Source organism: Camponotus vicinus, unplaced genomic scaffold (assembly GCF_025532165.1).
Source record: "Camponotus vicinus isolate PSW18456_S1 unplaced genomic scaffold, iyCamVici1.0 SCAF_7, whole genome shotgun sequence".
In the NCBI taxonomy this organism is placed as follows: Eukaryota; Metazoa; Arthropoda; class Insecta; order Hymenoptera; family Formicidae; genus Camponotus; species Camponotus vicinus.
This window is the reverse complement of record NW_028141979.1, coordinates 242,612-255,867: the sequence shown is the minus strand read 5'-3', so window position 1 is coordinate 255,867 and position 13,256 is coordinate 242,612. Positions and strand designations below refer to the sequence as shown.

Here is a 13,256-nt window from a genome sequence, read left to right as displayed (position 1 = left end):
TCTTAACGTGATATAAGAGTAGCATTGAATTGATCAATCAGGACAAATAAATTTTTGCTCCCCTTTTTTTTGTCCTGATTGGTCAATTAAAAGCTGGGTAGAATTTTTGAACACATTAATGACGTTTTCAAATGGTCGAGTGGACCCCGATTGATCACGTCGCCAATTGGCCAATTCAAAATGGGACTCTCTGATTGATCAATCGTTGCTGGACCCTAGGCACAGGTCGATATAATTGGCTGTGGTCAAACGGGACGCTCCGGGATAGTTACTAGATTTTATTGACCAATCACCATAATGTAACCATATATTCTTCAGAAGAATGACTGTGATTGGTCGAACAGTCGGAAACGCTATTAGAATAGACCTTTTTTGATCGCGCAATGTAAATGTAGCTTTCGAATATGTTTTCATATGCGTAGAAATGAAGGGGGAAAGAGAGAGAGAGGGAGAGAAAGAAAGAGAGAGACATTGTGAAAAGAAACACTGAAAATTGCAGGAAACACAGTTGTTTGCAGGTTCGCGTTGATTCGTTACTTTTAGCGTATGAACTGGTGCGGTCATGGATTTCCGGAAGCTATGTACGTGCCTGTGATGCTCTTCCGTGATGTTTTATGCATTTAACATTTCATGTGTTTGCCGGTTGTTGCATTCTTGTCCGACGCTGCATGTTGCATAGAAAGCCACGATAGGACGATGGCTGAATTTCTCAGGTAAACGTCTTAAATATTCTAAAATCGCTAATTATATACCCTGCTAAATAAAGCTTGGCGATTGAATTTGTACATCACAAATTTGAATTCGAATAAAAACTTGGGCGCGAAATATCTTGTAAAGCTTTATCTTTGTAACGCGTTTGATATCCTTTTCCTTTAGCTTTTCAACTCTTTGTAACTATAAATCTATGTAAAGAAGATCCATATAATTGTTATTTGTATATAAATTACTTATATGTATATATGATCTTACTAAATGTGCAATGTATATGCATGCCAAAATATATCTTTATTCATTTTAAAATTTTTTATTTAATTTCAGTTTGTATATTGGAATTTTATTTAGATAATTTGTGAAACACATGGCAGGAGAGAAATCTTTGAATTACCGTACATCTTGTACGGATGATGACGAAATTGAAGGTCTTAATGAAAAACTACTGCAACTCTTATCTGCGCAAAAGGTCTTGTCTCAAATTCCCAAAAGTCAATCATTGTGTGATGATAGACTAGAAAATAATAGTAATTCCAAAGTAGGATTCAAAGTATCGGCTTCTTCATTATTCAGCCATTGTAGACACGAGTGTTCTCTTTTACATCATGATAGTCCAGTTAATATACCAACTCTGCCAATTCATCTTCCACCTATCGGTGTATTTTGGGACATTGAGAACTGTCAAGTTAGTTTGCTTCTTTTATCTAAAAAAAATTTATCATTGTAATCTTTTATCTAAAAAAATCTATCATTAATGTGATATTTTACAATATTATAGGTTCCTAAAGGCAGATCCGCCATAGCAGTTACACAATTAATAAGAGATAAATTTTTTAATGGCTATAGGGAAGCAGAATTTATTGTAGTTTGCGACGTTCAAAAAGAAAATAACCAAATTATACAAGAACTGAATGATGCTCAGGTAAAATAGCTGCGCAATATGATTTTGTCATTGGTGAAATAAATTTGTTATATTATCCAATTTATTTATCTTTCTTACACATTTATTAGGTTAATTTAATACATGTAGCTGCCACATGTAAGAATGCTGCGGACGAGAAACTTAAACAATCCATCAGAAGGTTTGCCGATATTCATGGTAGCCCAGCAGCCATAATTTTAATATCTGGTGATATTAATTTTGCTGCTGATCTCAGTGATTTACGTCATAGGAAAAAAATTTATGTAATACTGTTACATAAAAAAAATACCTCAGAAGCATTAATATTATGCGCTAATGAACATTATGATTTTATGGAGCTCACAGAGCCGCTTCCGTCCAGAACTCCAGCAAAGGTATGAAAACTGGTATGTGAAGATAATAATATTGAAAAAGATCCCCATTTTATTTGAAGTTGCAATAATACAAATCATGGTATACTTTATATATACATTTATTTAATGAATGATGTGTGACACACACACATATACAGTATACTTATATTCAAAACTTTGTCTTGTAAATGTACAACATCTTTCATATATTCTAACATGTATAATTCATTTATCATGATTATTAACACATAGTGTAATAAGGAAAACATTAATGATAGTAAAATATAAATATATATTTTTACTATACTTTATGTCCATTAAATAACTGACTACATGTTTTGATTAAATTATATAATATTAAATAATATTTTTGAAATCGTATATATTTATTAATAATTTTACAAAGTTGGAACAATTAATAGCAGTTTATATATACACTTTCATAAATTACTCTATTTTTGCAAAATCACCAGTGAATGTATACAATATCTTTTTTAATTTTAATCACAAAACATGCAATCAATGGACATACATCAATAATTCTGTAAAAATGCCAATTGATCATTCTCATCAGACGTACAAATTGTGTTAAAATTCATTAACATGCACAATCTTTATCTTCTATCTATATATATATATATATATATATATATATATACACCTATATATTTATATATAGGGTGTCCGGAAAATCGCCCGCAGTACTTAGGGAAGTGATTCGGGACCCAAAACGAAGGAAAAAAACTATATAAATAGATTCGAAAATAATTCATTTTCGAGTTATAGCCACTTTTACGTTAAGAAAATCGTAATTTATAGTTCACTTGGCATTTCTCTTTTTAAAATTTTTAAATTTAAATTTAAAATTTCAATTTATAGCTCACAGGCTATAACTCGGAAACGACTTATTTCCGGACCTGTTTATATAGCTTTTTCCCTTCTTTTTGGGTCCCGAATCACTTCCCGAAGTACTGCGGGCGATTTTCCGGATACCCTGTATATAAATATAAGTATATAGGTATAAATAAATAAATAAATATATATATATTTTTTTTTGCCCCATTTTTTCTTACCTATAAAGTTATCCATTATTTTAACACTTTCAGGGTAATGAATCCTATGACCTTTTAGTTAGTAATCTTCCTGATGAAAAGGATGTTAATGTCATTAAACGTCGTCTTAAGCAATTATCTGAAAATTGTGGTGGTCGTGTGATAGATGTTCAATCAAGTACTGCCATTGTACGCTTTACGTCGCACAGTTCTGCAGACAGGTATATATTTATTAACTTTTTGATTGCCACAAAATAAACATTAAGATTTGATTTCTTTTTGTAATTATTTAATTTTTGAAAATTGTATTTTTATTTTATATATTTAATAAAACAGTTAAATTAATATATTAAATTTTATTGAGTTGATCAACTAAAATGTATGTAAAACTAGCTTAAATACTAACTAGAATGAACTGTAATTTTAAACAATTTTAGCAATCGAAAAGTTGAAGTTATTTAGATTCCCTTTTTAATTATTTATTAATTAATTTATATTTATAGAAAAACTTATTCAAATAACCCGCCTCTGTGTCATATAAATCAGCCTTTTGCATTCTCTATTACATTGGATTTATATGAGCAATGATACTACGTCCCGTCAGGACGGAAATCTATATAGAAGAAGAATATTTGTATATATAGAAAAAGAAAGAAAAACAATCGTAGTCTCCTTCATTACATATGTAGTAGGGATGAAAAGATAAACAAGGAAGGTTTGAAATAACAGACAGTAACATAAGGAACATAGTGGAAAGTCAAAGAATATTAATATAATAAGTTGTAATAAGTTGTCTTATATTATTATATATCATTAGTACACATACAAATATCAGAAAATTTATTATAAAGTTTATTTTTTTTTACAAAATAACATATATTGTTAATATTTATTGTTTTATTACAATGTTGACTGATTGTTTTATTTCTGTTTGGGGTGAGTTACAATATCCTTTGTTGTTAGAAAAAATTGCCCTATGTCTTTAATATCAAAGAATATATATTTTATATCCAATATATGTTGAAATAAACTTTTAAATAACAATTTATATTGTTTGCTCTATTAAAATTAAGTCGTGTAGATGTTTATATATTCTTGTACCTGCAAGGTCATTTATAAGAAGAAATTGCTTTTACACTGTTCAACTGACTATACAGTAACAGTATGATTTCTCTTCTATTTTTTTTAATTTTATTTATTTTTTTTATTTTTGATAGAGCTCAAAAGCGTATGGAAGGAGAATATGTTCTTGGATCAAAAATACTTGTAAGATATCTTGGTAAAGAAAAAGGAAATACAATTGGCAAAAATCCAGGTATGTTTGTTGATAAAATTCTATCTTTAAATGTGACGTATACATATGGTATTCGATTACTAAGCTTATTATAATTGATTATATTTTTTTCCAGGAGATATTATAACACGAAGTCGGGCAGTTAGTGAATCGGAAATTGTTACCGAGCAAAGCAGCTCTAAGCAAATGTATGCTGCGAGTGCCTCTGTGTTAGGGACAAGAACCCTCCAATTCCCAAATTATCAGACGTCATCACCTGTAGTCGGCGCGTATCCCGCTTTTAGCACTCATTGCGCGCCCATCAATGCCCCGCTATCAGGGTTAGTTTGTTAAATTTATCAATCTTCAAAATCTACTAAATCTATAAATTAATAGAATATTATTTTTTTTTTCTGTTTGTTTAAATGATGGACAATCCGAGAAAGAGCTCTAGAGTCGCGAGTAGATTGTTATCCTTGCTGATTCGGGCTATGAGCCTACTTTGATCTTATCTGATAAATTGTTAACAGATTTTATAAATTATAAGGGTACAAAACGTGTGAATTTAATATCTTTATTCTATATTTTATAGAATGGTGCAGCAGCCTCCCATATTTTTTGGAAGATCATTTACAAATAACGATGTGACTTTTAATAGGACATATAATGAGCTTGCTAGAGTGCAGTCACCATTAATTTGGCCAATTGTGGGACCTCATCAGTACAACCATATGTGGGAAGAACAATATAAAGTTAGTTTCAAATAGATGAATACTTCCATATTTACTCACCTTCATTATCTGTGTTTTCTCTGTATATGGTTTTATCTCTGTTTGTCATTGTTTATAGCTTGTCATTGTTTATTGTAATGTTTATTTTGTATAATGTATTAAATGATAATTTAAAGGTGGAGAAATCAAAAATAACAGGAAAACGAGCTCATGTCTCGCAGGTTCGAGACAATAATGTTGCTATTGGTGTAACTTCTCGTACTCCCGAAGGCCTTAGGCGGATCAGAGGCACACATGGTTCTTTTACTTACACTTCTGAATGGCTTGGAAGTCGACAGTCGCATAATTCATTAGCTGTTCCACTTAATTATAACGGTAACAGTTTGAAATCAATCTCGTACTTTCAATTATATCTTATGATAATTAATATTATATATTATTGTAAAACAATAGGACAATCCAATTCTTTTAAACGGCGTAGTCCATCTCCTCTGTACGATGCAACTAGAGAAAAAAGTACATGGCATGGTCAGGTACAAATATAATTTTTTCTTTTGCTTGTTTACAAAATATATTTGAAAGGACAAAAAGAGATAATTTTCTGTTTTCTGTTTTAGAATCAACAGCAAATTTCTACACGAAACAACAAAACGCCATCACCTTATGAAAATAACATATTGCAAGGGACAGGACAACACAACCAAACCTCGCGTTCTTCGCATTTAAGTGATACAGAAAATGAAGAAGTAGAGGTATTATTTCTAATTAAAAGTTATTTTTTTTTAAATTTAAAATTAATTTAATCATAATTTTTATGTTTCTCTTCTTTTTTCCCCTGTGGTAATATAAAATGTTATTTTTTAATCGCCGTTTTTTTTTCTTTTAGAAATTTTGTAATCCTATAAATAACCGCAATGGATCTAGCACTAATAATGGCACTAATACACCTATCGAATTGCAAGTAACAAATTTAGATCAAAGCATCGATATAAAGGATATGAAGCGGATTCTTTCGTCTATATTTATGGAACATGTCTCGGTAAGCGTGGCAAGTTTATTTAATTAGATTTATTTATTAGAGAGAATTTACACACACACACACGCACATATATATATATATATATATATATATATATATATATATATATATATATATAATTATCATATTTCGTTACATTTATTATTTATATATGTACATTACATGTTACACATTTTCCTTCTCTTTTTTTTCAGAGTTGTCATATTTCTATCTTTACGCAATCGGATGGTAATTATGCCGCCAGCGTCAAAGTACTTTCGCTATCGGACGCACAATATGCAATTTCGCAATTACATCGCCGTAAAATAGGGTATAAACGTATATTGATATCTTATGCTCATATCGGTGGACCAAATCCTCAACTTATTCGAGCGCAAATCGTATTGCTTCTGCAAGAAGTTCCGGGACACAAACTTCCGCTATTCAAGTTCCGCGAAATGTACGAAAGCCGATTTATGATCTCTGTAAGCGTTTCCGAATTGTATAAAATGAGAGATGTATGCATAATTACTGAAGATCCGAGCGGCAGAATGGTCTCGCTCAATCCGGATCATAGAAACACGCCATCGCCATGCAACAACACAGTACAAGTATGTGTGATAATTTTATATTATACGAATATTATTTACAACATGTATAAAATATGATGGATGAAAGCCGAGTCTGAGCTTTTTCAGTGATGGTAGAGCTTCTCTAGTTCTCTCACTGTCGAGAAGCTTTGATCATACTGTGAAGCGTATTATATCATGCTGAATTTATATATATTCTTTCATGTAATAGAAAAAATGTATTTAGAAAAGATGTGAGACATAAAAAACACTGAATAATGCTTTATAGGATGGGCAAGTCAAGTTACCATATTGTACAATCCATATTGCAAAACCATTGTCCGACAAAGGCTGGGCGGAACAAGAGATGGCATCCTTACCTAATGTAAACATCTCCTTGAAAGTTCTCGAGTCTCGTATGCAAGAATTATTAGCATCGCACAATGGCATACTACCTCTACCAACGTATGTTTTCGATCATTTATTGCATGTTTAATGAATTTTTGTATAGTTACAGATAAATAATTACATTAGATATACATAATGACAGAATTGCAGTTTCTTAATCATAAACTATTTAATAATGCTGAAATTAATCTAAGATAGGAATCTTACAATCTATTAAATAATTTTAGTCTACCGACTTGTTATGAGGCTGAATTCCAGGAAAAATTGGAAATTGTAGAACAAGGTGTACCTTTAGAACATTTGGTATCGTGTTTATCATCTATTGAATTAAGACAAGATATCGGCAGCGTAAAGTATCTCGTGTGGGTAGGAAAAAAGGATCACGAAAGTAATCATGATGGTAAATCTCTTCTATAAGCTTTAATTAAATTTTAAGTTGTGCTCTTATCAAAAGTCTTTTATTATACAAAAGTCATAAGACCTTGCTTCTCTTTCAGAAACAAAGTGCGTGAGTCCATCGCTCGCAAACCAATTGGCTCTTTTTAGTCGGGAATTAGTCGATCTTTTGAAAACCGCTCCGCACTGCCAATTACCTTTTAATCGATTTATACCAGCGTATCATCATCACTTTGGACGGCAATGTAGAGTCGCCGATTATGGATTCACTAAATTAATTGATTTGCTAGAGGCACTTACACACACAGTCCAAGTATGTAAATTAAATAATGTAATATCGCAAATATATATAAAGTATTAACTCTCGAAACGATGTGTATAAATGTGCATTTTTTTCTTAGGTAATGGGTGAAGGCAACAAGCGCGTGGTTACGCTATCACACCGTGCTCAAGTACGTCGATTCACTTCGGATTTATTACGAGTGTTGAAGTCGAAAGCGAGCAAACAAGTAGCATTGTCGGAATTTCCAAATGTTTATGGTAGAGTAATAGGTATACAAATAATTTCATTGCACATAATCCACATTTATTCGTATTCATAATTAAAAGCAGATAATTAACATCTCACATTAATTTTTTTTTCAGCAAAGCCATGGGATATTGTAGATTACGGTGTGTGCAATATCGAAGATATTCTCGGTGAAGTGTCCGAAAACACGGTTGTCGTAACACCTATCGAAGGTGGCGATAAAATGATTGCTATTCCCAAACGTGAACAGACTGTGGAAGAGATAGAACGAACGAGATTGTTCGCTAAGGAAGTGCGTAATTTGTGAATTATCGAAAAAAAGCATTTAAAGCTATATGTATCTTTTAAATTAAATCTTTTAATTTATTTAATTAATTTTTTAATTTACTTAATTTAATAAGAGTTAAATTTTATACACAGGTTGTTGAATTACTACAACATGCGCCTCAATGTAGAATGTTATTTAACAAATTTGTACCTTCTTATCATCATCATTTTGGTCATCAATGTCGAGTGTCGGATTATGGATTCACTAAATTGATTGAATTATTCGAAGCAATTCCGGACATAGTTAAAATTGAAGAGGTTAATGGAGGCGAGAGACAGATATCCTTGACTGAGAAAGAGGGTCTTAAAGTACTTGCCGAACAAATATCGAAATTAGTAATGCGCACTAGAGGTGGTCTTATGGTCTCGAACATTGCACAAACATTTTTACATCAATTCGGCTACGTTTTACGTCCCGAATTGTTCGGTTGCAATTCCATGTTACATCTTATGCAAAAGCTTGGAGATACCATTCAGGTAATGTCATGTCGCGATTCAGCGATGTCTCTCAAAAATAACATTAATTTATTTATACCAACTATATCTGAATTTTCTTTTTTTGTCACAGATCATAGATTTAGCCACAGGACCTGCTATTATCACAATAGATAAATCACACTTGCAACAAACAACTCTTCAATGTCGACGAATATTAATGGACCAACCTCAACATAAAATGCCCGTCAAAGAATTTGTTCAACAATACTCTCAGTATTACTTGAAACAATGTAATCTAGACGAGTTTAGAAAAGATCTGGCAAATGTTGTTAAGGCATGTATTTAATTCATAGATCTAATGTACGCATAATTCGTTTAAATGCTTTTGCTACCTAAACTTTTGCAAAGTTGCAAAATGATCATTCATTTTCCTATAACTTAAAATGCCTTGGTTAAAATTTTATTCTGACCGATTCCGAGTATTTGTATCGTATTCTAAGAATATATACTATATAGTTTACAGTGATAAATGGCGAACAATTCATCGAACTGACACCGTTACATCGCTTCGCCTGTGATCTTTATCGCGTAATAATGAATTGCGGTGGTACATTAAATTTGTCGCAGTTTGATGTATCATACTCGACTATCATAGGTTCACCTTGTAAACCTGCACAATATGGTTTTCCAACAATAACTGCACTTTTACAAGCGTTACCTTGCACTATAACGATAAAGGAAACACGAAAGAAAGAAGCGGTTATTTATTTAAATAAAAAATTGGCTGGTAATAAAAATTAATATTTCTCTAATATTGAATCTTTATATCGATATCGTACTAATTTGAACATTTCTTTTTTGCTAAGCTGCGGCCGGTATACTTTTACCAACGGTGTACAAGCCGATGTCATCCTATTACGATACGGATTCCAGTAATGATTCATTCGAAAGTGATTCTTCTTATCGCGTAAATGTCTCGAATACTTTCGGTATGGTGGATAATCACAAGAAATGGCTAGATCAGTTGACCACAAACATTAATTCTTGGAAAGGGAAAGAAGATAAAGCTTTGTGGTCGGAGAATCGTATCAAACATTGGAAAAACTTGACAAGTTTGGAAGAATGTTCGATGAATTGGCCGGAAAGCGGCGGCGAAAGCTTCCTGAAGAGTTTAATACGCACACCGATAATGCAACATGACTTCTCTGCACCGCCACCTAAGCCCGATTCCCCACCCGAGGTATTCTCATAGACATTAATATTTATTTTTTCTTTCTATTCATCAAATATCAATTTATTAATAACTGTGCATTTTCTTTTGCAGGATACCATGTGTAAGGAAGAGCATTGGAAATCATCATTATGGTCTCCAACGAAATTTACTTATCCGCAAGACGAACATTCCACCAACGTACAGGTGATAGTTCTTCTTTTTAAAATATTCGAGAAATTGCATTTATTTCCTTTACATAACATTTACTACTTTTTATCATTTTAATTATTTCTTCAGGTTCCTCCGTTAACTTTACCGAATTGGAACCAATTACTGTCCGGTGATGGTACGTCGGACTTGTTATCACCAACAAAAAATCTATTACCTGCTGCTGCGAATCCTTTATATCCGCCTACTTCTCCTTATTATTCCAAGTCTGTTATTGCGCCACATCCGTCTGAATTGCCGCTTCCTTCTTTATCCCTAACACCGAAGAAAAAGACATTAATAGATAATCAGAAGAAGACTACCGCGAGAACGCATCTCAATCTTGCAAGTTCCGAAAGCGAAGATAATACTATCGATGATGATGAGAACAGCGATAGCTATAGCACTTCTAGTAAACTCTGTGAGTAGCTGCATTAAAAGGAAATTTTTTTTACAACTAATATTCTACAATATTATATTTATATATAGTTGCATACGTGTATTCATTCACATTGTAAGATATTAAAAAATTGTTAATTACAGTAACTAAGGGCAAGAGACGCTTGGCAGCTCAGTTTAATCAGCCAATCGAGCCATGAACAGAGAATATACAGAAAGAGATGTTAAAAAGTAACAAGCTTAGGATCAAAACCGATTGAGTTTGATAAATTTTATGCTTGGGAATAATAAGAAACTACAAGCTTCAATTACATTACGGTCATTTGATTGTCGTCTAAAATGGATTAGATTAACTATATAACTATGGATTCATGGATAGTGGTAGGTACCACACACTTTATTTATACTTGAAATTTACAAAAAATTTGTGTATAGAGTAAATGTGCTATAGAGAGAGAATACTGCTTATAACACTTGAATTATTTTCAAATCGTATGAAAATATACATCGAGTAAATATGTGATTGATATAATCAGGATTCTAATATCAAATGCGTGAATGATTGAATTTATACCGAATGACATGTGCTGATGGTTAGGAAACATATAGCATTTTTCGTACTGTGATATAGGATATAAAAAAAGGAAGATGATAGTAGTACTATATATATTAAAAAAAGAAAGATTTGGATGGCAATAATTAATCTTTCGGCAAATCACATTCAAGAAGCGTGGCGCAATATATTTAATTGAGATTTATTATGATTTAAATCTTTTTATATTGTGCATCTAATACATATTTTTTATTTGTATTTTATAGATATACTATATTTTAATCTTATTTATGTTTTTGTATCGCGTATGCGCGAATTTACAATCAATTTTTACTTGATTGTTTCGACCAGTTAATAACGCACACATATCATGAGATAATTTATATCTATTTTTAATTTTATGTTTATTAAAAAAACACGCGAGAAAAGATTAGATTTAGATTTCAATAATTATCGAGTATTAATCAATTCTCTCTTGTAAATAAATTATTAAATCGCTTCTTTCGATTTGCCTACATTCACATTGTCAACAACAATGTGAATTGCACTCATATAACATATTATATATCTGAAAAAGATATTGCGTATAATTGTTGCCAACTAAAAACTAAGTGAAAATTTTCTTGTCTGCCATGCATTTTTTCATCTGTATAGTTTACAAATTTTCCATTTGCTTCATTGATACATTTTTTACGGCTCAATGTATAATTTTACAAGTGTGTTATAAATGAATGAGACAATGTTATAAATATACATATATCAGTGATGTAAAATTTGTGAAATATTGTACGATAAGCTGTTTTCACGTGATTTCACGATACGTAAGAAAAAGAAAAATAATTTTATCGATAAAAAAATCTTTGATGTTTAGAAATTAGTACTATTGTTTGATATAGCATCGTGAAAAAATATGTAGCAGAATGCGACATGTGGGGTGAAATTTTAACAAAGATTGTCAAGACAAAGATTGTCGATGCTATTAAATGGCGATAAATATCAATTTTATTAAAAAAAAAAAAAAAAAAAGAGACAAATCGAAAATAGAAATTGCATCAAAAGTATATCAGCAGTCCAGTGTCGCACAATCCTTTTTTCTTTTTCATGTGAAGAGAAATAATGAGTACATAGTGACAGAATTTTTGTACAATGTTCTGTTAATGTATTAAATGAGTAATATAAACTGCATCATGTGAGAATATCGCGCTATTTGAATTGTACAGGCGAATGAGTATACTGATCTCACTATTAATCTTATATTTTGTGTGTTGAGATGTGGTGCGGATGTGTAATAATTTGCAGTGTGAAAGCGTTAATTTAGATTGTACTATAGGATTTATTGCTACAATGAATTTTTAAATTTCATGCGATATTATTTGTCAATTTATTGTCGATTTATTTTGGATTTTAGTACGTTATTTTAAAAAAATTGAAAAATTTGAAAAAGATACATATATAATGCTTGCGCTATCTCCATTGGATTATTCGAAAATTCACGATGTTAAGTAACAGTCGAGACATCGAGTGTTATTTAATTACAAAGAAATTATCGTATTCGCATGACTTTTTTTTAATATTTTGTTTAATTTATTCTCGCTGAAAAAAATATTTTTGTTACATGTTATATATTTATGTGCCTAAAATAATGAATTCTTGTATTTTATGTTTACATGAAAGATTTTGCGTGTGCGTACATGTGTGTTTTTTTGTAGAGAAACTTTTAATTCATTCAAACTGAAATATCTTGTGATGTGTAACGTACACCACTACATGAGATATTTTAATGCAAATAATTATTTTATATCCTAAATATTATATCGTATAAGTTTTATATATACTCAATTTACTTTTGGCATTATAAATAATGGATGAGTAATCTGGTTAAGAAAATGTCGAGATACAGAAAATTGTAAATGAGATTAATATGTATAAGATGATTTTAACTTAATAACAAACAAAAAATGTATAAATCATCAATGAAATTGTGTCTAAATAGTATTTCGTAAATTAATTTGATATACACATGTACAATAAGTATAATCTTTTTATATATTGTACAATAAAAGAGAATAAAAAGAGATTAATTCATTCAATATTTGAGATATTTGCTATCGATACATATTCTTGTTCTATATTTACATTGTAAGATATCAATCGTTG

General features: G+C 30.9%; 1 protein-coding gene across 7 annotated transcripts; it reads left to right on the top strand.

The window, feature by feature from the left end:
* Positions 1-441: 441 nt before the first annotated feature.
* Marf1 (meiosis regulator and mRNA stability factor 1-like protein) lies at positions 442-13,189 on the top strand. Of its 7 annotated transcripts, none has more exons than XM_083103684.1 (25): positions 442-713; positions 1,039-1,396; positions 1,490-1,633; positions 1,723-2,007; positions 3,093-3,259; positions 4,256-4,353; positions 4,448-4,652; positions 4,904-5,063; positions 5,219-5,417; positions 5,496-5,575; positions 5,660-5,794; positions 5,929-6,081; positions 6,276-6,671; positions 6,919-7,094; positions 7,265-7,437; positions 7,517-7,746; positions 7,835-7,973; positions 8,079-8,254; positions 8,383-8,766; positions 8,858-9,061; positions 9,244-9,514; positions 9,594-9,967; positions 10,052-10,144; positions 10,238-10,568; positions 10,691-13,189. In XM_083103684.1, the coding sequence occupies exons 2-25, from the start codon at positions 1,079-1,081 to the stop codon at positions 10,744-10,746; spliced, it is 4,947 nt and encodes a 1,648-aa protein (XP_082959810.1). In that variant the 5' UTR covers positions 442-713; positions 1,039-1,078; the 3' UTR covers positions 10,747-13,189. The 7 variants fall into 7 exon arrangements, with proteins under 7 accessions (XP_082959810.1, XP_082959809.1, XP_082959808.1 ...); XM_083103683.1 differs by having other exon boundaries at positions 443-713; positions 1,063-1,396; positions 7,835-7,985; positions 10,691-13,188; XM_083103682.1 differs by having other exon boundaries at positions 443-713; positions 7,835-7,985; positions 10,691-13,188.
* The last annotated feature ends 67 nt before the right edge of the window (positions 13,190-13,256 follow it).

Bases quoted from the DNA above. Each gene is read 5' to 3' on its own strand.
- Marf1 (XM_083103683.1), top strand. From the start codon at position 1,079: ATGGCAGGAGAGAAATCTTTGAATTACCGTACATCTTGTACGGATGAT. The intron at 6,672-6,918 runs GTATGTGTGATA...AATGCTTTATAG, and splicing joins CATGCAACAACACAGTACAA to GATGGGCAAGTCAAGTTACC. The intron at 8,255-8,382 runs GTGCGTAATTTG...TTTTATACACAG, and splicing joins CGAGATTGTTCGCTAAGGAA to GTTGTTGAATTACTACAACA.